The 21373-nt window shown below is 43.9% G+C and overlaps 1 protein-coding gene across 2 annotated transcripts; it reads left to right on the top strand.

Moving 5' to 3' along the window:
- Positions 1-80: 80 nt before the first annotated feature.
- Positions 81-19997, top strand: ST6GALNAC1 (ST6 N-acetylgalactosaminide alpha-2,6-sialyltransferase 1). Of its 2 annotated transcripts, XM_081850776.1 has the most exons (10): positions 81-833; positions 9251-10070; positions 10935-11103; positions 12475-12646; positions 13137-13226; positions 14082-14220; positions 14989-15092; positions 16138-16227; positions 17069-17168; positions 18140-19997. In XM_081850776.1, exons 1-10 carry the CDS (start codon positions 718-720, stop codon positions 18308-18310), a joined length of 1971 nt encoding a protein of 656 aa, XP_081706902.1. In that variant the 5' UTR covers positions 81-717; the 3' UTR covers positions 18311-19997. The 2 variants fall into 2 exon arrangements, with proteins under 2 accessions (XP_081706902.1, XP_081706903.1); XM_081850777.1 differs by lacking the exon at positions 13137-13226 and having other exon boundaries at positions 84-833.
- Positions 19998-21373: the final 1376 nt, after the last annotated feature.

Genomic DNA, 21373 nt, shown 5'->3' with positions numbered 1-21373 from the left:
GAAATTCCTTAATGAAAATGCACATTTCTTTACAAACCCTCAAGAAGTGTTACACCTTAGATCTGATGCAGAAAGTCCCACTGAGTTCAGTGGGGCTTACTGCCAAGTAACTTCAGTACAGGATTATAGCTTGTAGATCCCCTTCCTTGTGAACACAGCTACTTCTTCCTACACAGAGACTGAGAGAGAAACTAACAGAAAAAGAAGACAGAATGCCTGTGTTGTCTTCAGGTAGCTGTTTCAGAGAGGGAAATTCGGCAGGTGCAGCTTGTTTTGCAGGAATAAGATAAAGCCACACCTGCCTAAATGTCCTCTTTTTAATTTTTTAAAGGGAACAGAGCCCTGTTCCTTTCGCCATCTGCTCACATTTTATCTGTTCAGGTAATATTTACCTGCAGCAAACAAGCCTTTTTCAAGAGGATAATCAAAGAGCACTGTTTATGGGGCTAAGGAAATGTGTGAAACCCACCTGTTTGACTTGCGGGTGTTTCTCTGCTTGCAAATTCTGCCCACAAAATCACTAAGCCAGACATGAGGAAGTAACCCTTCTCTGCCCTTTTGGCAGAAGAATGAGGCTGAGCTGCCCTTGAGCACCTGAATGGCATGTGTGCCTTGCCTTCAAGGGATATCAGAGGAGCAGATTTGTAGCTTTCGTCAGTCTGCAAAGTACCTGTGGCAAAGAAGGCAGAGATTTCCTAGGATGTCTAGTGTGAAACCATGAGATCAATCAGAAGGTGGTGTCCTAGGGGAACCAGGCTGCTTCTCATAGGCTTCTTGTTCCTTGTTCTCTCTTTTGCTGCCTACATTGGCTTTACTGAAAAATATCCATACAGGTAAGAGGAGATCCCTCTCCTTTTCAGATGAACCTTATGTGTTGCTTCCTCTGATAAGCTTAGCTGGTCTTTCCTTATACTGAAATGCATAGTGTATCATACTTACCCATGTAATCTCTCTTATGGACACGTAAAACTATTGCATAATATAAGTTAAGATAATATTTTCTCTGTCAGTGGCTCACTTTTATCTGCAGGGCCATAGCCAGCAATCCTTACGAAGTCTTGATTGCTACGTTTCCAGGTAGGGCTTCAAATGAATTAATTCAGAAGTGTTGGCTTCATCATAACCAACAGCAACTTTGATACGCCTTTCACATAATCTCTGTCTGTATCTATAAAAGGCTCACCTAGCATCACACACAGGTTGAATGAGAACAGCTATTTGTAAACTGAAATACATCAACTCACTTATAATGACTACATTCCTGAAATAATGTCCAAAAGGGGGAGATTTACAGTGAGTTTATGCAGATATAAGAGGAAATAATGAAAAATCAACTAATTCATTGAGTTAAATGACAAGAAGTCCTGCCCCCCCCCAGATAAGAATTAAGGATATGCAGTGAACATGAGGTATCTAAAAATTTAAAGCAAATTACTTCTGCTGTAACTAATAGTAAGTGGAAATAGCTGTGCCCCTTAATTTTTTCAGACACTCGGGATTAATCATATGTTGCATACCAATGCTTCAAAATACAGGCTGAGAAATACAAAAAAGGGTACATACTGGCTGCAGTAAAGCCCTTTTAGTTCTCACTTGGAAACGCCCTTTAGCTCTCCCACAGTTAACCCATTTGTGAAGGGTGCCTGAAGAGAATTTTCTGTCCTATGTGGGAGAAGCCTCTTCCTGCTATGAGCACATGAAGACAAATAATGCTTGCTGCCTGGTGGTGGTTGTAGACCTCAACGCTGCCAAGAAGTGCATGCTACTATTATTTGAGGCTTGCAGTTCTTTTGTTCCATTTCCTGGGGTTCCTTCCTCTCCGTTCCCCTTGATTGAAGGGATAGAAAGGAAGCAGCACAATGTTCTAGAACACTTCTGACACTTCTTGCATCTGTCTATAACGGAAGGACAGAACTAGGGATGTAGGAAAGCAGCAGTTTCCATTCCGATCCATATTCATTGCAGTCAGCACTGTTTCCATTCCACTGCAGCTCAGTTTCCACCAAATACTCCATTAGGGGTTTCACTGTCCTCTTTTTAACATAAATTAGATAGCGCTATTTTTATTGTAATTATATATGTATGTTTTTAATCAATGTTTTATATATTTATATCGTTTTAATTCTACTTCTTTTTTAATGGTTGCTTTTTCTTCTATGTTTTTAGCTGTTATTATTTTATTGGTAAGCTGCCTTAAGTCCCTGTCAAGGAAAAAGGTGCGATATACCGTATTTTTCGCCCTATAGGACGCACTTTTTCCCCTCCAAAAATGAAGGGGAAATGTGTGTGCGCCCTATGGGGCGAATGCAGGCTTTCGCTGAAGCCTGGAAAGTGACAGGCGTCGGTGCGCACCGAACCCTCTCGCTCTCCAGGCTTCAGGAAGCTATCTGCAAGCCTTGCACGCCCGGTGGGAGTTCCCGCGGGCTCGCAAGGCTTGCGGGCGGCAGCCTGCAGCCCGGAGCACGGGGCACCCTCCGGAGGAGGGAGTTGCCGCCGGGCTCGCAAGGCTTGCGGATAGCAGCCTGTTCTGGGGGCTGGGGTCGGGGGAAGCTCGGGCTTCCCCCGCCCCAGCCCTGCAGCTGGAGGGGGGAATAATTTTTTTTATTCATTCCCCCCCCCCAAAATGAGGTGCACCCTATGGGCCTATAGGGCAAAAAATACGGTAAATAAATATTGAATAGTAATGATAAATTATATATCTATTTACATAACACAGAGCTGGATTCAACTATATGACTTTTAGGAGACATCTGAAGGCAGCCCTTTAGAGGGGAGTGTTCAATGTTTGAGGTTTTATTGTGCTTTGAATATGTTGTTGGGAGCTGCCAAGAGTGGCTGGGGCAAACCAGTCAGATGGGCTGTGTATAAATAATAAAATTATTCTTGTTATTATAAGTGCTTTTTCCTTTAAAAAATGTTTAGGGGTACTCTCACTTTGACTCAAGAAAATCACCATTTTATAGTTCAAATCGGGAAAAATAAATACAGTAAATGGACAAAAGTACAAAGATTCACAAAATGTTTAGGGGTATGTGTACCCCTGCGTCCCCCCAGAAAAAAGCACTGGTTATTATTAACTATTAACTAACCTTTTCTGCTAGTGGAAGCCAGCTTAAGGGCTCCTGTCAGCGCAATGGGGCTTTCCCCCTCTCTCCTCCCCCAACTCTGCTCTGGAAGGTTAGGAGAACCTGAAGAACACTGTGCAGTGAGAGAAAAGGGGAAATCTTTCCCTCTGGAAAGAGGAAATGCTTGCGCTGTTGAAACAATTGCCTAGGCATCATTTGCAGATCAAATTATTTAACAGTTTATTGAAAGAATGAAACTGAATTCTAAAATATGTTTTGACCTGGGTGTGGATTAAACAGCTCGATGACAAGGAGGGGGTAGCCTCTGTTTTTTGCTGTTTGGGAGTACAAATCCCATCATTTGTGACCATGGGTCTTGCTGGCCTTGATTATTACTTTTATTTACACCCTGCCTTTTCCCTGATGGGACTCATGGCTTACAGATAAAAAGTAGAACCACTAAATACATAGGGGGAAACCCATCATTTTTAAAAAATAATTGAACACTGATAGATTAAAACTACAGTGGTACCTCGGGTTAAGTACTTAATTCGTTCCGGAGGTCCGTTCTTAACCTGAAACTGTTCGTAACCTGAAGCACCACTTTAGCTAATGGGGCCTCCCGCTGCCGCCGGAGCACGATTTCTGTTCTCATCCTGAAGCAAAGTTCTTAACCTGAAGCACTATTTCTGGGTTAGTGGAGGCTGTAACCTGAAGAGTATGTAACCTGAAGCGTATGTAACCCGAGGTACCACTGTATATACATATATAAAATCTATGAAAAACCACACAAATAATTACAATAAAATCAGAACAGCACCATCCCTTTCATTAAAAGCAGCCGGTTCCCCAAAGCCTGTTGGAATAGGAAAGATTTATTCACCTGCCGGCAGATGGGCAACGAGGGCAAACATGTGCCAACCTTCACCTACCACAGATGCACAGTAACTAATTTAGAAGAAAATCAACAGCTATTGCCAATAATTGGCAGCCATCTTGTGACTTCTGACAACTCAGAATTGTGAATGGAAACATGACCAAAGGAAACAGCCTTGAAAGGGAGAAGAGCAGTAAAACTTTAAATATGAAGGGAGGAAGGTGTTTAGCCTGGTCAATGTAAATAAGTGATCAAAGCGCTTGGAGGGGCCCACCTCTGTCCCACCCCCTGTTACCCTCTTGCCTCTTAGTGCCCCCTGGGTAATCCCATTGCCCCCCAGCCACCTTGGGAACCACTGAGCTAAAGGGTAAGTACTGCAATTCTCACATGCTTTTGCTAACAAGTGGCCCCATAAGGTGGGTCATGGGGTTGAAAAACTTCCACTTACGTGGTTTCATGGGATAGTTGGGTGTGATCAAGTGAGAGGTGATCAACTGATATTTAACTGACTGGCTTGGTAACCCTATTGTCGTTTCAAAACTGTACTTTCAACCTAAAGCTTTAATCATTACCAGATGTCCAGCACAGTTTAAATCAATAAATCATTCTTTGCAGAGAGGGTTCAAGCCTGTCACTTTTGGAGTACAAGCCATTCCTCCTTTTAATTGCATACCTACAATTATTTACAATGGTATCCCGACTTTAAGGCTGCTGGACTTGGCAGCCATCTGGTGCTCGATCTGTTTGCAGAAGGGCTGTGCATACAATTGCATTTACTCAGGCGTGTCTGTCCGAGATTTAATTTAGGGTCAGAGTTGTGCATGAGCTTAGACCTTGTGCTGAACATATCAAAAGACAGAGTAACCTTTAAAGTTTATTGAAAAGAGGTGGAAGATAACACAGAAATGCAAGGCCTCTATATAAATCAAGGGTTGCTCCAGCGGTACGTCCTGTGGTGGGTCGAGTTACCATTGTTGTTTTGGGGCATGCTAATAGTTCTCTCTCCTGTGCAGGTCCTTGTAGTCTAGAAGTTATTAGAACAGCGTGTTGTTTAGAAGGGATCCCTGTTCTGACTTAGAGCTCCAGTCTCCTCCGAAAGTTCGTGTGGAAGGAAGCTTAATGGTCACTTCCCTAGAAAGCATTATTCGGGGCCAGGTGGCATGTTGCAGCCCCATGAAGAAACCATAACAAGCGCCACCACTTGCCATTTATATACAGTGGTACCATGGGTTAAGTACTTAATTCGTTCCGGAGGTCCGTTCTTAACCTGAAACTGTTCTTAACCTGAAGCACCACTTTAGCTAATGGAGCCTCCCGCTGCCGCTGTGCCAAAGTACAATTTCTGTTCTTATCCTGAAGCAAAGTTCTTAACCTGAGGTAATATTTCTGGGTTAGCAGAGTCTGTAACCTGAAGCGTATGTAACCCGAGGCACTACTGTACTCCAAATTGTGCCACCAGGTAGACAAAGTCATTGGGGTGAACGGTGCTGGCACTGAATGGAGGCACTGTGAGGCAGGAGCATTCTTCAACCATTTACATAATTTTGGGGGAAGGAGGGGGGGGTGATTTAACATTAAGAACACTTTATACTCTCAACAAAATGAAATAAATAACAAAAACGAATTCTTGAGCTTCAAGAGGCATACTGTATTGCCAAGAGGGAAGAGACAACTGAAGCGGGGGATCCGGCAGTCAGTCTCAAAACTGTCTTCCTTGTAGCTGTAGGAGGGCAAGGTGACATGGTAGAGGGTGCCTGTTCTCAACATCAGATTCTATCAAACAGTTCTGTTAAATCTCTGCTTCTCTTTCTCCCAGCCTTCTCAAACAACAAACAAAAACTGCCATGGGTGGCTTTTCCCGAACTGCAACATTGAAGTCTTATGATATCATCAAGGCCTCATTCTTACAGAAATGTCATGGAGATACAGATATATGACAAATGCCCGTGTGATTGCGGTTCAGTGGGAGTTCAGTAATTCTCAGTGACAGAAAGTTTCCCAAGAATAGCCAGCACCACAGCCCCATTAACCAAAGACCAGCAGTATTTCTCTTGTGCTTTGCTGAATGACGTGGGCACATTGTGTGCCCTGGCTCTTTTTCAGAACCCCAGCAATTGGGAGATGATTGATGCACAGAAGCATTATTTTGTTTGGGGACAGAATTTTACTTACTTATTTTTTTTTAAAAAAAACCTCTGGCAATGTGCTATGATGGATTATCTTCGGGCTAGCTGCCGCTCTGCAGGTTTGTGCCAGCACAACAAACAGTTCCAACCGCATGTAACCTGTGCGATTGCATGCAGTAAAGGCAGTGGGGACTGTCTTACAAACATTCAGGACTCAAGCAGATAAAGTGCTTGCACCCCTTTTTTTGGGGGGGGGAATCTCCTCACCTTGTGCTAGTACACGCCTCACACTCACCAATAATTGCACTTATCTGTGAATACAACCACACCTGGGTATATGAATTTATCTCGCCTCCAGCACCAGCAGAGATACTGGTGCAAGGTGAAAGTATCTTCATTGGTTTGGATAAGAGATGCAGTTACCAGTCCATTAGATGATATTCCCAGCTGTTTCAAGACATTAGCACAGAGCTTTCCAAACTCTGTGTTGTGACACTGGCTGCAGTGTGTAGATGTGTTGCACAAACACTCCCTACACTCCTCCTGGGGCTGGAAAGGGGCTAGTTTAACCTCTAGTTTGCTAGTAGAATGGAATTACTGTGTTGTGAAATGATGCATGTCCAGAAAGTGTGTCACCAACATGAAAAGTCTGGAAAGCTTTGCATTAGCAGGACACAAAGCCGAGAGCAGTGATATTACTACTTTGCAGCAAGTCCTTTCCCCCAAAGGATTATTCCTTTAACCCCATACTCTTTCTTAATGCATTAAACAAGTTGTGCTGCAGCCATGTTGCTTTCATACACAGAATATGGGTTGTCGTTTTCTCAGGAAGCCTGGTATCCGTTAGGGCAGGATACATTTCCCAAAATGTTGATGTGTCCCAGCTTGTTCAGATCACTTCTTGTTGCATAGGTTAAAAAGATCTGTGCTGGTCGCCCGGTTGTTTCTGAGCAGAGTCCAAGTTACTTAGCTAGAACCTTAAAACTAGTCATAAACAACTTTTTTCTTCTCCTCAAGGGCTGTATTCCCTTGGGAGTGATCTGTTAAGGGCCACACATGCTATGTGTGTGTGTTGTGGGGAAAGGTGGACTAATTTCATGGGAGCCAGACTCCCAGCTCCCACCATGCTGCCCAATAATAGTAATAGTAATAATAATAATAATAATTTATTATTTATACCCCACCCATCTGGCTATCTGGCTGGGTTTCCCCTGCCACTCTGGGCAGCTTCCAGCAGAATATTAAAATACAATTATTCTAGATCCTTATTTCATCATCTGGCTGCAATTGTGGATGGCATGGGAGAAAACCAGCTGATAAGAAGAAGAAAAAAGAAAAATGCAATGTCATTTGAAATGGGAACGTTTAAAGGGCTAGATGTGATTCCCATAGAGGAAAAATGCCCCAAAGAGAAGGAAATGGCTAGAACAATCTACACAAGCCCGAAGAAGCCAGAATTGCTGTGCCACATGGGTCATCCTATTTGGGGAAACTGTGCAGCTGTTCCACTGTGGCGTAGGTTGTTTGTGTGTTTTTTTAAGATTACGTTTCTGAGCTCTGAAAAAAGAAAGAAGATGAACACAGACAACATGGGAGGAGCTTGATTTGTTCGCAACAACATGCAGGTGGCTCATTGCTATTCCACAGAAAATGCCCAGTTTGGAAGCAGTTTACATGGAAAGAGGGGGAAATACTGTTAAAAGCCGGGGCGGGGCGGATAAGGAAGAAACAGAACAGGAAGGAAGGGAACCTGATGGCATGGAAGAATGGGACAGCTGCAAGGCATGGTGGGGGCTGCAGGTTGCTCATCTGTGCCCTACAATGGATTGAGACCCAAGTATTCCTGTGTCTGCCTACTCTCATATTCATCTTGCTGTAATATAAAGTTATGCCCTTCTTCTGGTGCAACCTCCTTCAGGCTGCCAACTAGGAAGAAGGTGTTCTCCCCAAAAAGACTCCTTTGGCTGGCACCCATGTCACAGTCATCATGGCGCCAGGCAAAGGTTCATTTATTTACCCAGGCATTTTGTGGTTTATCTGTGCACTCTTGGCTTTATGTCGGCTTTATTGGAGCTGTATTTCATTTCTAAAACAAATATGTATTTCATTGGCTTTTAACAGTAACAAAAGAAACATAACATGAAAAAACAACAACACATGAAGTACATAATATTGGGATGCCAGTTACAAAAGGAACAGTAAGGAGCAGGCATAATAGGTTCACGGATTGCTCTCCATAGAGATGTGTGTATTGTAGCAAGTTGCAATAACTGCTGAATTACAAACTTTTAACATGTTTATCTGGAATCTTGTTTTTTATGAAGGGTGCTATACAAATCTTTTAAATTTAAATCACTATCACGACCAACATGATAACAGCCTTCCACAAAACCAAACCTATAATGCCATGTTAACAATGCTATGCACCCACTACTGTTTACCTTGGCTCCAGTGTGCTTCCACTGCTAGTGTTTGAAGATGAGTACACACGTTAGCCACAATCCATCTGTATCCTATAGTTTCTCAAGAAACACTCCAGTTGGATGTGTTTTCCCTCGAAGCAGCTTCTGTCTGATTTGAAAATGCAAATCTGAGGTGTGTACAGTCTTTGCGCATGCACGTGCACTGATGACAGCACATACGCAGGCAAAAGTTTCTTTGAACAAAAGTTTGGCAGGGGGAGCTACAGGGGTGGGGAAACAAATCTGGTATTGCATATTTGGAGAAAACATCCCCACTTGTGCAGTTGTGTAGAACAATGTATAAATGTGATTTGAAATGATCTCACTGCAGTTTGTGCCGCCAATGTGTACATAGCCCAAGTGTATTTATACACTTGGCTTTTTTGTCTGAATGTGTTAAAACCCAGCCTCAGGGAGGGCTTACTTGTTATTTGTTTAAATCCATAGAATCCTCCTGTCACCTTTCTACAAATCCAAATATCTGCAGGCCAGTCCTTGGCATCACAGGTGCATTGGGGGAGAATTAATTATAATGGCTTATTAAAGGTTGTAAACAAGGGGTCGAGCGTTCAAATCTTGCTGGGGCCTCCATAACACGGCTTCCATGATATTGTCAAGTTTAAGCAACTGTCTAGTACACTTCATACAAGTGGAACACAGTGTATAATTTGTATAGTTATCTATTGCTGTAACTATCTCTTTTTTTAAACTACCTTTCAGCCAGTTTCCTTACTTTCGCCATGCTGGAAGCGTGCCACAAATAGACACCCGGCCCGCTACCCCAGAAGTGATGACTACCAACAGGGAGACACCAAGGCCTCTCAATGTAATACTTGGCCCAAGAAGCTCCCCATTGGAGCAAGATGCTGTTAAGAGATTGGCAAATGGTGGCAACACCATGGACATCCGAGAGAAGCATGTGAAGGTCACCAGCCCATCAGAATCAACTGAGAAGCAAGCCAGGGAGAGAGGTGTGATAGCAGCCAATCCAAAGCAAGTTATGGAGAAACTCAGGCCCACAGCCAATGAGAATCAAGCTAAACACAAGACTGTGACAACTGCAGCTGGTCAAAACCGTGCTGGGGGTCTGAATGCAACCCCCACTGTGTATAAGAAAAAAAGTGAGAAGCGTGTGACATCAACATCCAGTCCAAAGGAAGAGAAAAATAAGTCGGAACACAAAGGAAATGAACAAGCTGAGGCTAAATATGAAGTGCCAGCATCCAATCGAAAGCTGGATGAGGAAAGAGGTGCAAAAACAGCATCCAATCAAAATGCCACACCACGACCCACTGCAAGCCACACCAAGGGGAAAGTTTCCAGAGAAATGGACGTAGCTAAAAAGAACCAGAGTTTAGTTGATTCTCTTTCTGTTGTCGCAGATCACAACGTCTCTATCCCTAGGCCAGGGGCTCAACAAGTCACACATCCAGTTCCTGCACCGACCCCCAAGAAAAGGCTTAAAGCATCTGACTTCAAATCTGAGCCCCATTGGGACTTTGATGACCAGTATCTCCTGGACAATTCAACACCAGCATCAGTGAGTTGATATAGCGTGACCTGGCCCTAAATGTCCTACAGATACCTTCATTTCATTGTTACACATACAGAATAATACAGAAGTATAGACCTGGCCTGGGCCATTTCAGTTCTCTATAGTCTGGGGCGTAATCAAACAAAAGAGTAGAAGCTGACTCTGCTAGGTGACATTCTCACCTGTTCTCTTCCCACTCTTCTAATCTTGGCTGTAAACTTTTTTGGCATGAGGGTTCCTCCTAGGTTCCTACAGTGTTTTAAACACCTGTTCTGGTTTGAGTTGATGAATATAAATTAATGCACTTTAGACTGCTTATGGTGGCTTGGATTATTGTTCCTACAAAATAAGGTAAATAAATAAATCCATGGGCACAGAGAATTGGCATGAGAAGGGAATGGAAAGTCAAGGTTCTTTCTCTGGTCTAGTATTCTATACGAAGGAAGGGTATTTTTTTAGTACAGAGGACCACTTAACATCAGCCTGTATCTGCAGTCTCTGACAGGTTTAGCAGCCCAGTGAGATGGTCTAAAACTCATTTTGACTGTACACATACCCACCACTCATTTGCAACATATTTATTTTCCCCCTTGCCCAATAATCCTGGGAGTTGTAGTATAGCCCTCATCGAGCTACAGTTCCCAAGATTCAGGGTGTGGATGTGTGTATGCATTCAATGCATGGTGTGTACACAAAAATCATTCAGATAATAGCAGCTCCCTTTGACTGAGACTGTCCAACAGGATTTTGCTAACGTAACTAACAGGATGTGGTTACCGTTATCAGTGTCAGTTAATATGGTTCTCTAAATATAGTCTCTCAAATAAACACCTCCTGACTTCATTCACCCCTTTTTTTGTGTATTTTAAGAGCTGCCCTGATTCTCTGCGGGTCAAGGCTGCCAAGTCTGATTGGCTGAAGGATCTCTTCCTGCCCAACCTCACTCTTTTCATGGACAAGACTCACTTCAGTGACAGCGAATGGGAGCGTCTAGACCATTTTGGCCCACCCTATGGCTTCATGGAGCTGAATTACTCATGTGAGTAACTCTTTGAAGGGGATGACAGAAAGAACCGAGGGTCAAGGGTTCTTCTCTCTGGGACAAGTGCTCACAGGTCTTTCATTGAGAAGACCAACCCTCTTTCAAATTCCCCAGATGAGAACCTGCTCCCTGTCCCCCTGTCATGTGATCTAGGAACAGTCACCATTTCGAGAATTGTGAGGACTTTTGCAGAAGCCCAGGTTTAGGGCAAACCTGTTCACTCAGATTTACTGTAAGGCTTACTGTAAAGAACGCAGCAAAACAACATGGGAGGCAGCAGTTATGGGTTACCGGTCTCTGCAGCCACAGCGGGTGCTGTGATTCTCCAGTGGTTAAACTTCACCCCTGGATGCACATTCCATTGTCTATCGAGACAAATAGATGTAAAGAAGCATGGATTCTTTTGCTACAAGGTAGATAGTATCCTCAAATAGAAACATTTCCCACCTTCAGGACGCTGGTAGCTTGTAAGTTATTTAGATGATGATGATGAACCAAGAGAGGACATTATTGGATTTTTCACTTCAAGTGCCAAAATGCCTTGAGGTAGCCTTAACAGAAATTGCGAAAGGAAAGGAAACCAAATGTGAAAGGAAGCATGGTTCCTGCGTCTTCGATGTTTGGGTAGAGGAGGGGAAGTGTAAGTGCACCATGCTGGAATTCCCTCTTGTGCCGAGCTCTTAAAGATGCAGGAGACTCGACTTCCGGTTGGCTCGCCCGATTATGGCGGACAGGAGTTCTTTCGCGGAAAGGGCACTGGCGCTTTGAAAACAGGGGAGAGCCACTAGAGTGCAGCGGCACCCTGAAAAACTCTCAGATCGAGCATTCTGAGGACCTGGAGTTCCTGCGGGTGCCGGGAACGACTCCCCCGCTCCCCGGTAAGCTCTAAAAAGAGCGCCGAGTGCGAGTGGGGTTCGAGACGGTGGCACTGGGGAATCAATTTGAAAGCTATGTGGACCTCCGTTTGTAAACTGAGCCTGCACAGTTTGTTCTATTGCACATTGGGTATATCAAAAAGCTTGCAGGATTTTTTATTGTTTGAAAAGGAGTGTAGTGGGCATTGCAATGGAGTGGGGGAGAGCAAGGAATCTAAATGTGCACTAGACACGCCCTCCCTGTGTACAGATAGCAACAATTCAGCAGCTGCTCCGCAGTCTGCAGGTATGGACTTCTTACAAAGCGATGTCTACAAAAGTGAAAATGGCAGCAGTTCAGAGGCCAAGCCTAAGACAAGCTGGCAGACTTTAAAGTGCTCTGATTCTGTTCTGTTCCTGTGCCTTACTTCCATCCTACGCCCTAACCAGTTCAGAGCTGTGAGTGTTTACTGCCTGCCCTTCATACTAAATAAGGACGCCTTTTGTCTTTCAGTGGTAAAACAAGTCATCACCATGCTTCCCCCTAAACCATACCACCAAATTCTCTTTGCACGCAACAGCAGCCAGACTTCCAGGTGTATCAGATGTGCGGTGGTAGGGAATGGGGGGATACTGAACAACTCCAAAATGGGCCAGGAGATTGACTCCCATGATTACGTGTTCCGGTAAGAGGAACTGCTGTTTTCCTGTGTTCTATCTATCTATTTAGATGTTTAGCCCTTCCTAAACAAGTAAACAAAAACAGTCTAAGGTAGCTTAACAGCATTGTTAAAATAGTAACGCGTGTGCACGTATTTTTGTGTGCATATGTGTGTTTGTGTATATCAGAAGTCAACGAAAGCATAATCCATAAAAGTGCCAGAAGGATAAAGCCAGAATTAAAACTGGCATCTCCTCTCAGTACTGAAGGATCGAGATTATCTCCCCTCAACAGTCTGGAGATTGGCAGAAAAGTGCTGTGTAAAGCCAATCTATGACAGAAAGTCAGTCACAAGGAATGAGCTAACTGATGTCTGTGTCTGTTTTAAAACCTGCACATGCTCGCAGTTTGGGGCAGACAGGATTGGGGGGGGGGGCAGGAGCTTAAAAAGTTCTGTTTCTCTTGCCTGCTTGAGTAAGCTTCCTCTTTTTTTGCCTGTATGGGTAATCCTGCAGAAATTGTTTACTGGTCACTATAAAAGGAAGCCTCAGAGAACAAAGAGGGGCTCAGCCTTTGGGAGAGATCCCGCTGCAGCCCCTGCGCAGGTGAATAAATTCTGTCTTTCCTCTGAAAGAACCTGTGTCTGTCATTATTGACTGGGAGAAATCCTGCAACAGTGCCACAAAGCCTTCTTGGTCATCTACTAAAAACCAATGTTATAAGCCAAAACTCTGTGTTTGTGTGTGTGTGTGTGTGTGTGTGTGTGTGTGTGTGGCGAGGTGAACTTCCATCAATAATTCTTTGAGCAAAAGAATGTCCTTTGAAAGTGCTTTCAATGTATAATGTAGGGATATTTGGGGCATCTAAAGGTAAGGAATCTTCTGATGGTGATGAGAGGGATGCTTCATACAGGAGAAGGCGGTCCTAGGGACAGGGCCGATTCACCAACACTGCTGTTTCTTTTCCAGGTAGTTTGAAAAATCTGAAACTGATGGTCCTAAACCAAATATTATGCACACAAAACGACCTTTTGTCTCTCTCTCTCTCTCTTCGGAGCCAACATCGTTGACAACCTTTTTTAAAATTAAAAGTTATGGGGGATTCCCACACCTTATATACTGTATAGTTTATTGCTTGTGTCTACATATAAATTCCATGCCAGGGTATTTGGAGTCTTCTCCAAATGTCAGGATGCTAACAGCTATCCATTATATACCAACCTTGTGCATATGTGCAAAGATCGTGGTTCCGATTAAGTTTCATTGTTCTGGCTTACAGAAAACTGAAATCACCTAGATATCTTTAACCTTTGGAGCTCCATTCATCTAGAAACTTGCTCAAGCCACTTATTTTGTATCAAATATTGAAAACCACCCACCCCAGCAGCACTTTGTGAAATCCAGTAATGAGAAGCTGCTACAAGGCTAACTTTGCAATGTTATATGGTCACTTTTGGCCAGGGTGAGTGGGGCCGTGATCAAAGGTTTTGAGGAAGACGTGGGAACAAGAACGTCCTTCTATGGATTCACAGCCTACTCCTTAGTGTCTTCTGTCTCAATTCTGGGAAATCGTGGATTCAAGAAGATCCCCATGGGAAAGGTAACGCAGATTATGGCATATTAGATGTTTTCTCCCATGTGGGACAGCTAGTAGGGTTTTTAGAGAGGGGTCATTTAGATGAGAAAAATGGTGAAGGGGGGAAGGGTTTATTCCCCACCCTCCAAGCTCCACATTAAAATCCAAGCACTGGTTCCTCAGTCTGTGACCACTTGCTGTCTATTGACATTAGGCTTGACAATAGATGAGCCTTTAACCCTAGTCCCAGCGTGTGTTTCATGTTGCAGAACAGCAGTCCAGTCACTAAAGTGCCCAGCTCAGTTCTCCGCAGAGGTGGAGCTAGCTGCTCCGGCACCCAGAGCGGCACACATGCTGTGCACCCGGGGGGGCTAGCCGCGGGGGGGGGGGGAGCATCCCAGGGGGGCGGCGCAGCAATGTCACCTCCCTCAGGGATGACACCCGGGGTGGGCCGCACCCACTGCACCCCCCTTCTTCCACCAGTGGAACTTCTTGGGAGAGCCACACAGTACCTAGTTTATGCTGAACCTGAATAATCTGGTTTGTCTCTGGATTTTTAAATCAGCACTCCAAATTTTGCAGAGCATTCCATTTTCTGTTGTTTTGCCTCTCTTGTTCCACTGAGGTTGGCCGTGCCTCATTTACATAAATTATTCAGAATGAGGTCTGGATCAGAATTTGGATTTTGTTTGGCCAGCACAGAGTGCCTACCCATTCATTAGTTGTACTCTGGCAGCACTTATGCTCCATCTGCTGCAACCCCTACCAGCGTATGTGTGGCTTGTTTCCTAGGAGATCAAGTACCTTCATTTCCTGGAAGGGCCAAGAGATTACGAATGGCTGAAAGCTCTTCTGCTGAACACGAGAGTCAGGAAGGGATTTTTGGATGGCTATGGGTAAGAGAAGCAGATTTCCCCCTTTTTGTTTTTCAGTCTGTTTCAGGACAATGTTCCTTAAGAGTTTGGCCATTTTAGTTTGCATTGGCAGAAGACCATGGGCAGATCCACACCATTCATTTAAAGTACATTCAAATTTCCATGTGGCAGTCAACAAATAAGGTATCACTCCCTTCTGTTTCATACTACAGTTGACTTCTTCAAATATGGATAGTGAAAACAATTCCAGAGTTAAAGCACTGGATTCTCCTGCTATTTTAACAAGTACAGTGGAACCTCGGTTATCAAATGTAATCCGTTCCAGAAGACCGTTTGACTTCCGAAACGTTTGACAACCGAGGCGCAATTGCTAGTCGGCAAAATCCATTGAAAAAATGGAGAAACATGTCTTGGAAGCCATTCAATTTCCGAGACGTGTTCGAAAATGGAAGCATTCTCTTCCGGGTTCTTGGTGTTCGAAAGCCAAAATGTTTGACTTCCAAAGCGTTTGACAACCGAGGTTCCACTGTAGTTGGTGAATCTTCAGCCAGAACTCCTGTGTATGCGGGAATGCCCACCAAAGATTGTAGTATGCGCTCTTGCAGGTACAGCCATGTCAACATAAAGGCTTGGTTGAGGACATCATATGTCACATGGTCACTCCAGGAAGACCTGACGGCTGGAATATTGTCAGCAAAGAGTCCCATGCTACTGTGAATGAGCACAGGGCTTTTCTTTAGCAGCATTTGAACTCAGTGAGAAGAGAGCCTTTGGTCTCCTCATTCAATTTCTGTGGTAAACACAACATCCTTTCCCCATCCCTTGATGGCGCTTCATTTCTCCCCCTTCCCCTTTTAAAAGCCACATCCTCCTCGCCTCCTTTCCTTTTTTTGGCAGCGCTTTTGCTTTGTTTTGAACAGCCAGTTCCCATACAGTTCTTAGGCACACCCTGAAAAATGATGGCTGCCTACCACATCACCTAACTCATAGGAGAAGTGGCCGAACTAGTTCTTGCTTGAATGGCACGTGCTTGGCCTAAAAGGTTATTTTCTGTTTCCATTCCCAGGCCATATCCTCGGGATAAATTTGGTAGCAATTTCACCCTGGATAACTACTTTGTCATTCATCCCGATTTTCTCAGATACATGAAAAACAGGTATGTGGTATGTAAAGTTAACTTGAATGATATGGGATGCTCTGGGCTAGCAGGGTCCAAATAAACAAGCTTGTCAGGTCCAGTAAGGGGATAGGGCTCCTTGTCCTAGCATGATGGTGTCATCATTTATGAACAAGAACAGCTGCCACTGCCTTCAATGGTAGTTAGAGAAGCTGTACCCACTGACAGTCGGGGCTTTTTTCAGCCAGAACTCTCTGGTACCGAGTCCCAGCACCTCTTGGGGAGGTGTTCATAGTGAGTTCCGGCACCTCTTTTTCTAGAAACATAGCACTGGATTTCTTCCGCACAGTTCTTAAAAACACAGGGCCCTTTGACCGAGCGGAAGATGGCAACTTTTACAAATGAGGAGCATCCATTGTTAGGTTGGCTTTACAGTGGTACCTCAGGTTACATACGCTTCAGGTTACATACGCTTCAGATTACAGACTCCACTAACCCAGAAATAGTACCTCGGGTTAAGAACTTTGCTTCAGGATGGGAACAGAAATCGTGCTCCAGCGGCGCAGCGGCAGCAGGAGGCCCCATTTGCTAAAGTGGTGCTTCAGGTTAAGAGCAGTTTCAGGTTAAGAACAGACCTCCAGAACGAATTAAGTACTTAACCCGAGGTACCACTGTATTGCTAAATTTTTAAAAATGCCACTTCTTTTACCTGCCTAAGCGGCCATCAGAAATTACAGGATGTGCTCCCACAATCAAATAAGGATGTAAGACAAGCCGTCTGTGCCCACAAAGCATCTCCAGCTAGCTTATTTACCTTTGTATCCTGTTGATAAAACTCAATAAAAAGAAACTTTTTTTAAAAAAAAATCTCATACTTCAGGTTTCTAAGATCCAAAAGCCTAGACAAGTCCGACTGGCGGATCTATAGACCCACCACAGGTGCCTTCCTCCTTCTAACTGCACTCCATCTATGTGACCAGGTAAGAATTCAAAGGCGCCCCAAAGGTTGCTTCTAGACAATCTGTTTGTTGAATCTTCCTCCTTATTTGTTTGCACAAAGTTTACAGGGAGGTTAGATCATGCCGGCTATTTGCTGAGCATTTGTTCTGATTTGTTTGCGGGGATCTTATACAATGTGGCATTCAACAAAGAAGTTTAGTTTGCGGAGTCGGGGAGTGAGTTTGTTGCACAAGAGCTAGAAATTAATTTCAGAACTTGACTGTGGCTGAATCCCACCCTCAAAAACCAGTGACGGTCTAGAAGTGCCCAGAGGTGACAATCTGAGCTGCAAGGGCTGCAAACACACAGCGGACAGAATTCAGCTAATAATTCCCATCAGCAGAAGCCGTCAACAAGGGATTCTGCTTGCGTTGTGGGGCTTCCTCCCCTTTTCATCCTCCATGACCCCTCCCAATTGGCTGGGGGTGGTCTGGAGAACCCCAGGGACAACATGTGGGGCACGAGTGGGGATTGTTCTCTCTAGCAAGCTGATGAAACAGTCACATTAGTGTGACATTTAATTCCTCCCCATACCTTGGGGATGTTAGGGATGTTGTCAATGGACAGGGTTGTATCAGCTGAGGGTGGTGAGGCTTAACCCCTTTCTAAATCCTGCCCTGCCAGAACCTCACAAACACACACACTTCAATGACAAATAACAGCTTTGGATGGAGATTGCTTTAGGTTGAGGAAAGAGCAAGGAAATAAAAGGTTTTGAGCATCCTCTCTGCCCATGAATTACTTCCCCAGCCTTCAAAACTGACCCCCGGGGCTGCTAATAATTTTGCAGCATTGCAGGAAACCCTAGTCACCATGGATCTTCCACAGCACGTCTCTGTGTGGGTCGCATCATCATCATCATCATCATCATCATCATCATCATCATCATTATTATTATTATAGCCCTCCTTTATCCTGTAGCTCCCCAATTATGGCTCTTGGCTTTCCACAGGTAAGTGCTTATGGATACATCACCGCAGGCTACCAAAAGTATTCGGATCATTATTATGACCAGAAATGGCACCGCTTAGTCTTTTATAGCAACCATGACTTTGATTTGGAACGGAGGACATGGAAGAAACTTCACAACTCGGGCATCATGAAGCTGTACCAGCGATCCTGAGCGAGATGAAAAGGGAGCCCTGGCTGATGGCAAATTTTGGAAGCTGAGATGGATCTGAGCCATATTTTCTATTATCATTTTGGTAGAGCGGGTCCTTGCCAACTAAAGACTTGGTTCTTGCAACAACAAATATCCGTTCCATTGCACATGCAGTTTTGTTGGTTGCAGGACAAATCAAAAGACTAAAAGGATATTACTACTTGAAAACATTTTGATGGGGTTAATTATTCCCTGAGAATCCGCTGTGAGTATGATGAGCCGGGTTGGCCACTGCTACCTGTGTTGGCTGGAAGGGGTCTCACACAGCATTTCCGCTGTACTCTTTGGTCCGTTTTACTCCTTCCTGGTTTCAGTTCTCCACCAGTCAGTCTCTACTACAGTAGCTTAAACATTTGATTTACATCAGTGAAGAGCAACGCTCAACAATCAGCCCTTGCTTTTTCGTGTGTGTGTGTGTGTGTGTGTTGGCAACATGTCTTGATGCATTTGCCATCGCTTTGGTGAAGCCTATTCTCTCATTAGATGTTTTCCCATTAGATGTGTCCTGTCTCTGCCCTGGGAGACGATCCTGGGGCTTTAAGTTCCCAGTAGGGTCGCAAGGACTCATTGTTTCTCCGGCTCTGGAATCCAAGCTGTGCCACATTGCTCCAGGTTGCTAGGTGACCATCTCCATGCTGGCATTCTTCAAAGCTGAATAGGACCCTTTTCAATTCCCAAGAAGTTTTTGAAGTTTCTCTCTCCAGAGGCCCTTTCTCCCTTGCACTTCTCTGTTGTGGAAAGGGGATTACCTTCCAACTCCTTCATACCAGCAGGAGGTGATGGAAAATTCTCCCTTGACAACAAAGTCAGCTGCAAATCCAAGAAAACTCAAGGGCATAGAGACATGGACAAAGATCAACTGTCTGCATGACCGGAGCTGATTGCACCCCTGTCTTGTTTTTTTCCTGCAAGACCATAGAACTGGTTTGGGATTAATCATTGTAGTCTCACTGGAAGAAAAATCCTGATCTCTTAGGATCCAGAAAACAGAAGGTTGAGATGCTGAATTTCCTTTAAGTTCAGGCTGGAGGGTGGATCCATTCTGTCTCTTTAGATAGTAGCCTATAGATATTGACACTATTTTTTATTTTATTTTTACAAAGCAGCTGATTGGTTTAACAGAGTTGTTAAAAATATAGTGCAAAGATACTATCAAATATTTTTTTCTGATTTATGAAAGGCCAGAGTAGATGCGATGCTTGTGATAAGAGGGAGAAAAGCAAGGAAAGAAAATAAAATGAAGAAAGTGAAGTACTTTTTTATTGCTGGGTTTTCCAGTTGTACTGGAAATCTACTTGTACAGGTATGCATTCCTATGCCCACTCCATTGCTCTTGGCGTCTGTTGCTACGTAGTTTGCTCTTATCCGAAAGTACTACCATGTACTTGTTTCTTGAGTGATATTTCTTAATCAGTGTTATAAGAAGTTAAAGTTGCATTTCTCACCTGGCAGTGAGCCTCAATGAACTCAATGGAACTTTCTTCTGAACACACCTGCGTAGGATTGCAGTGTAAGGTAAGAATCACAAGACAAACTTTTCAGGAGATGGCAGAGTCACTTAATATCTCAATAAAAAAATAGTGCAGAGTTTTTAAAAAACAGACCTATGTTTACACTTACACCTTATTAAATGCAATACTCAGAAAAAGTCCTACTGAGCTTACTTCTTAGCATTGCAGCCTAAATGCCTTTGCTTATACAAGAACGTGGTCAAAATGTATGTAAATATAAAAATACATAGGTTAGCCAGCACAGGAATGGGCGTCTTGATGAGGAGAGGGCAAGGAAACGTTCTTTTTGCATTTGCAGATCTTTGCAAAGGGTTTCATCTTCTATCTGCTATCATTCCTCTAAAAAATCTCCTTTCCAAAGGCAGGATACTGGCTTGTTCTGACTTTTCACCTATTCCACTATGACCCTTACAATGAGCAAGTCATTAGTGAAATGCCCATCATCAATATGGCAGGAAGTTTGTTTGTCAAAGGTTATATATTCCACAAAACCTACCATCCGGAGAATGCATACACTGCATGCCCTCAGACACACATGTGAGGTGAACCATAGTGATAGAGGAAAGAGTTTTCCCCATTCATAGAATCATAGAATTATAGAGTTGGAAGAGACCACAAGGGCCATCGAGTCCAACCCCCTGCCAAGCAGGAAACACCAAGTGGGGGGACTAAACTTTCTTCCACCTCTCTGGTGTGGACGCCAATGTATGGGCTGAAGGTGTCCCAAGAACATGCGCAAGAATGTCCATGTTCTCTCTGCATAATTGTAATGCTGCTTTGGCCCATCAGGTGGCAGCATCTCTTTAGGTTGCCATATGATTTATTGACAGCAAAGCCGAAAGTAATGCGTTCTGTGTGAGGCTGCCCTTAGGGACCAGTCTGAAAGCCGCAGCAGCTCCAAAAGGCAGGGGCTAAGGTACTGAGCCAGGCATCCTATCATGTAGCTGTTATACCACTCTTAAACCTGGCCAGGTTTAAGGTTTTAGTTTTGCACTGCAAAACCCTAAACTAGTGACCAGCTTACTCAAAGGAGGGCCTTTGTCAGTCTGCCCAATCACTAAGATCATTGGATGAATCCCTCCTGGCTATGCTGTGTCCTAGAAATGCTTTTTTAGAGGTGACAAGAGGAAAGGCCTTATTAGTGGTGGCACCCGCTCTGTAGAATCACCTCCCCTCTGAATTGCAGCAATTGCCTACACCGCTGCAATTTTGGCGTGTGCTGCAAACCCCTCTGTTCTCTGAGGTCCTTGTTGGCCACCAATACCAGCTAGTTTCTTTTTAACTTAACTTTCCGTTTGCTTAGCAGCTACATTTTATTCTCAATTGTACTTTTGTTGTACTTCTTGGTTTTGCACACTTCTGGCTGTTGTTTATGAAAAGCAATATAGAAATGTGTTCAAAGATTATTAGTTTTAATGCACTCTTTTCACAAAATAGCATTGCAATATGTGATGTTGCAAAAGTGCCACAATCTGAGATACAGTATGGTGTACCATCTTTCGTACAGCTGTCA

Source organism: Podarcis erhardii (genome assembly GCF_964252035.2).
Source record: "Podarcis erhardii genome assembly, chromosome: 2".
Taxonomy (NCBI): domain Eukaryota; kingdom Metazoa; phylum Chordata; class Lepidosauria; order Squamata; family Lacertidae; genus Podarcis; species Podarcis erhardii.
The sequence above is the reverse complement of the archived record's forward strand: the minus strand, read 5'-3'. Positions and strand labels throughout refer to the sequence as shown.

Excerpts from the sequence above, each read along its gene's own strand:
- ST6GALNAC1 (XM_081850776.1), top strand. The coding sequence starts at position 718 with ATGAGATCAATCAGAAGGTGGTGTCCTAGGGGAACCAGGCTGCTTCTC. Across the intron at positions 14,221-14,988 it reads AGAAGATCCCCATGGGAAAG|GAGATCAAGTACCTTCATTT; the intron begins GTAACGCAGATT and ends CTTGTTTCCTAG. Across the intron at positions 17,169-18,139 it reads CACTCCATCTATGTGACCAG|GTAAGTGCTTATGGATACAT; the intron begins GTAAGAATTCAA and ends GGCTTTCCACAG.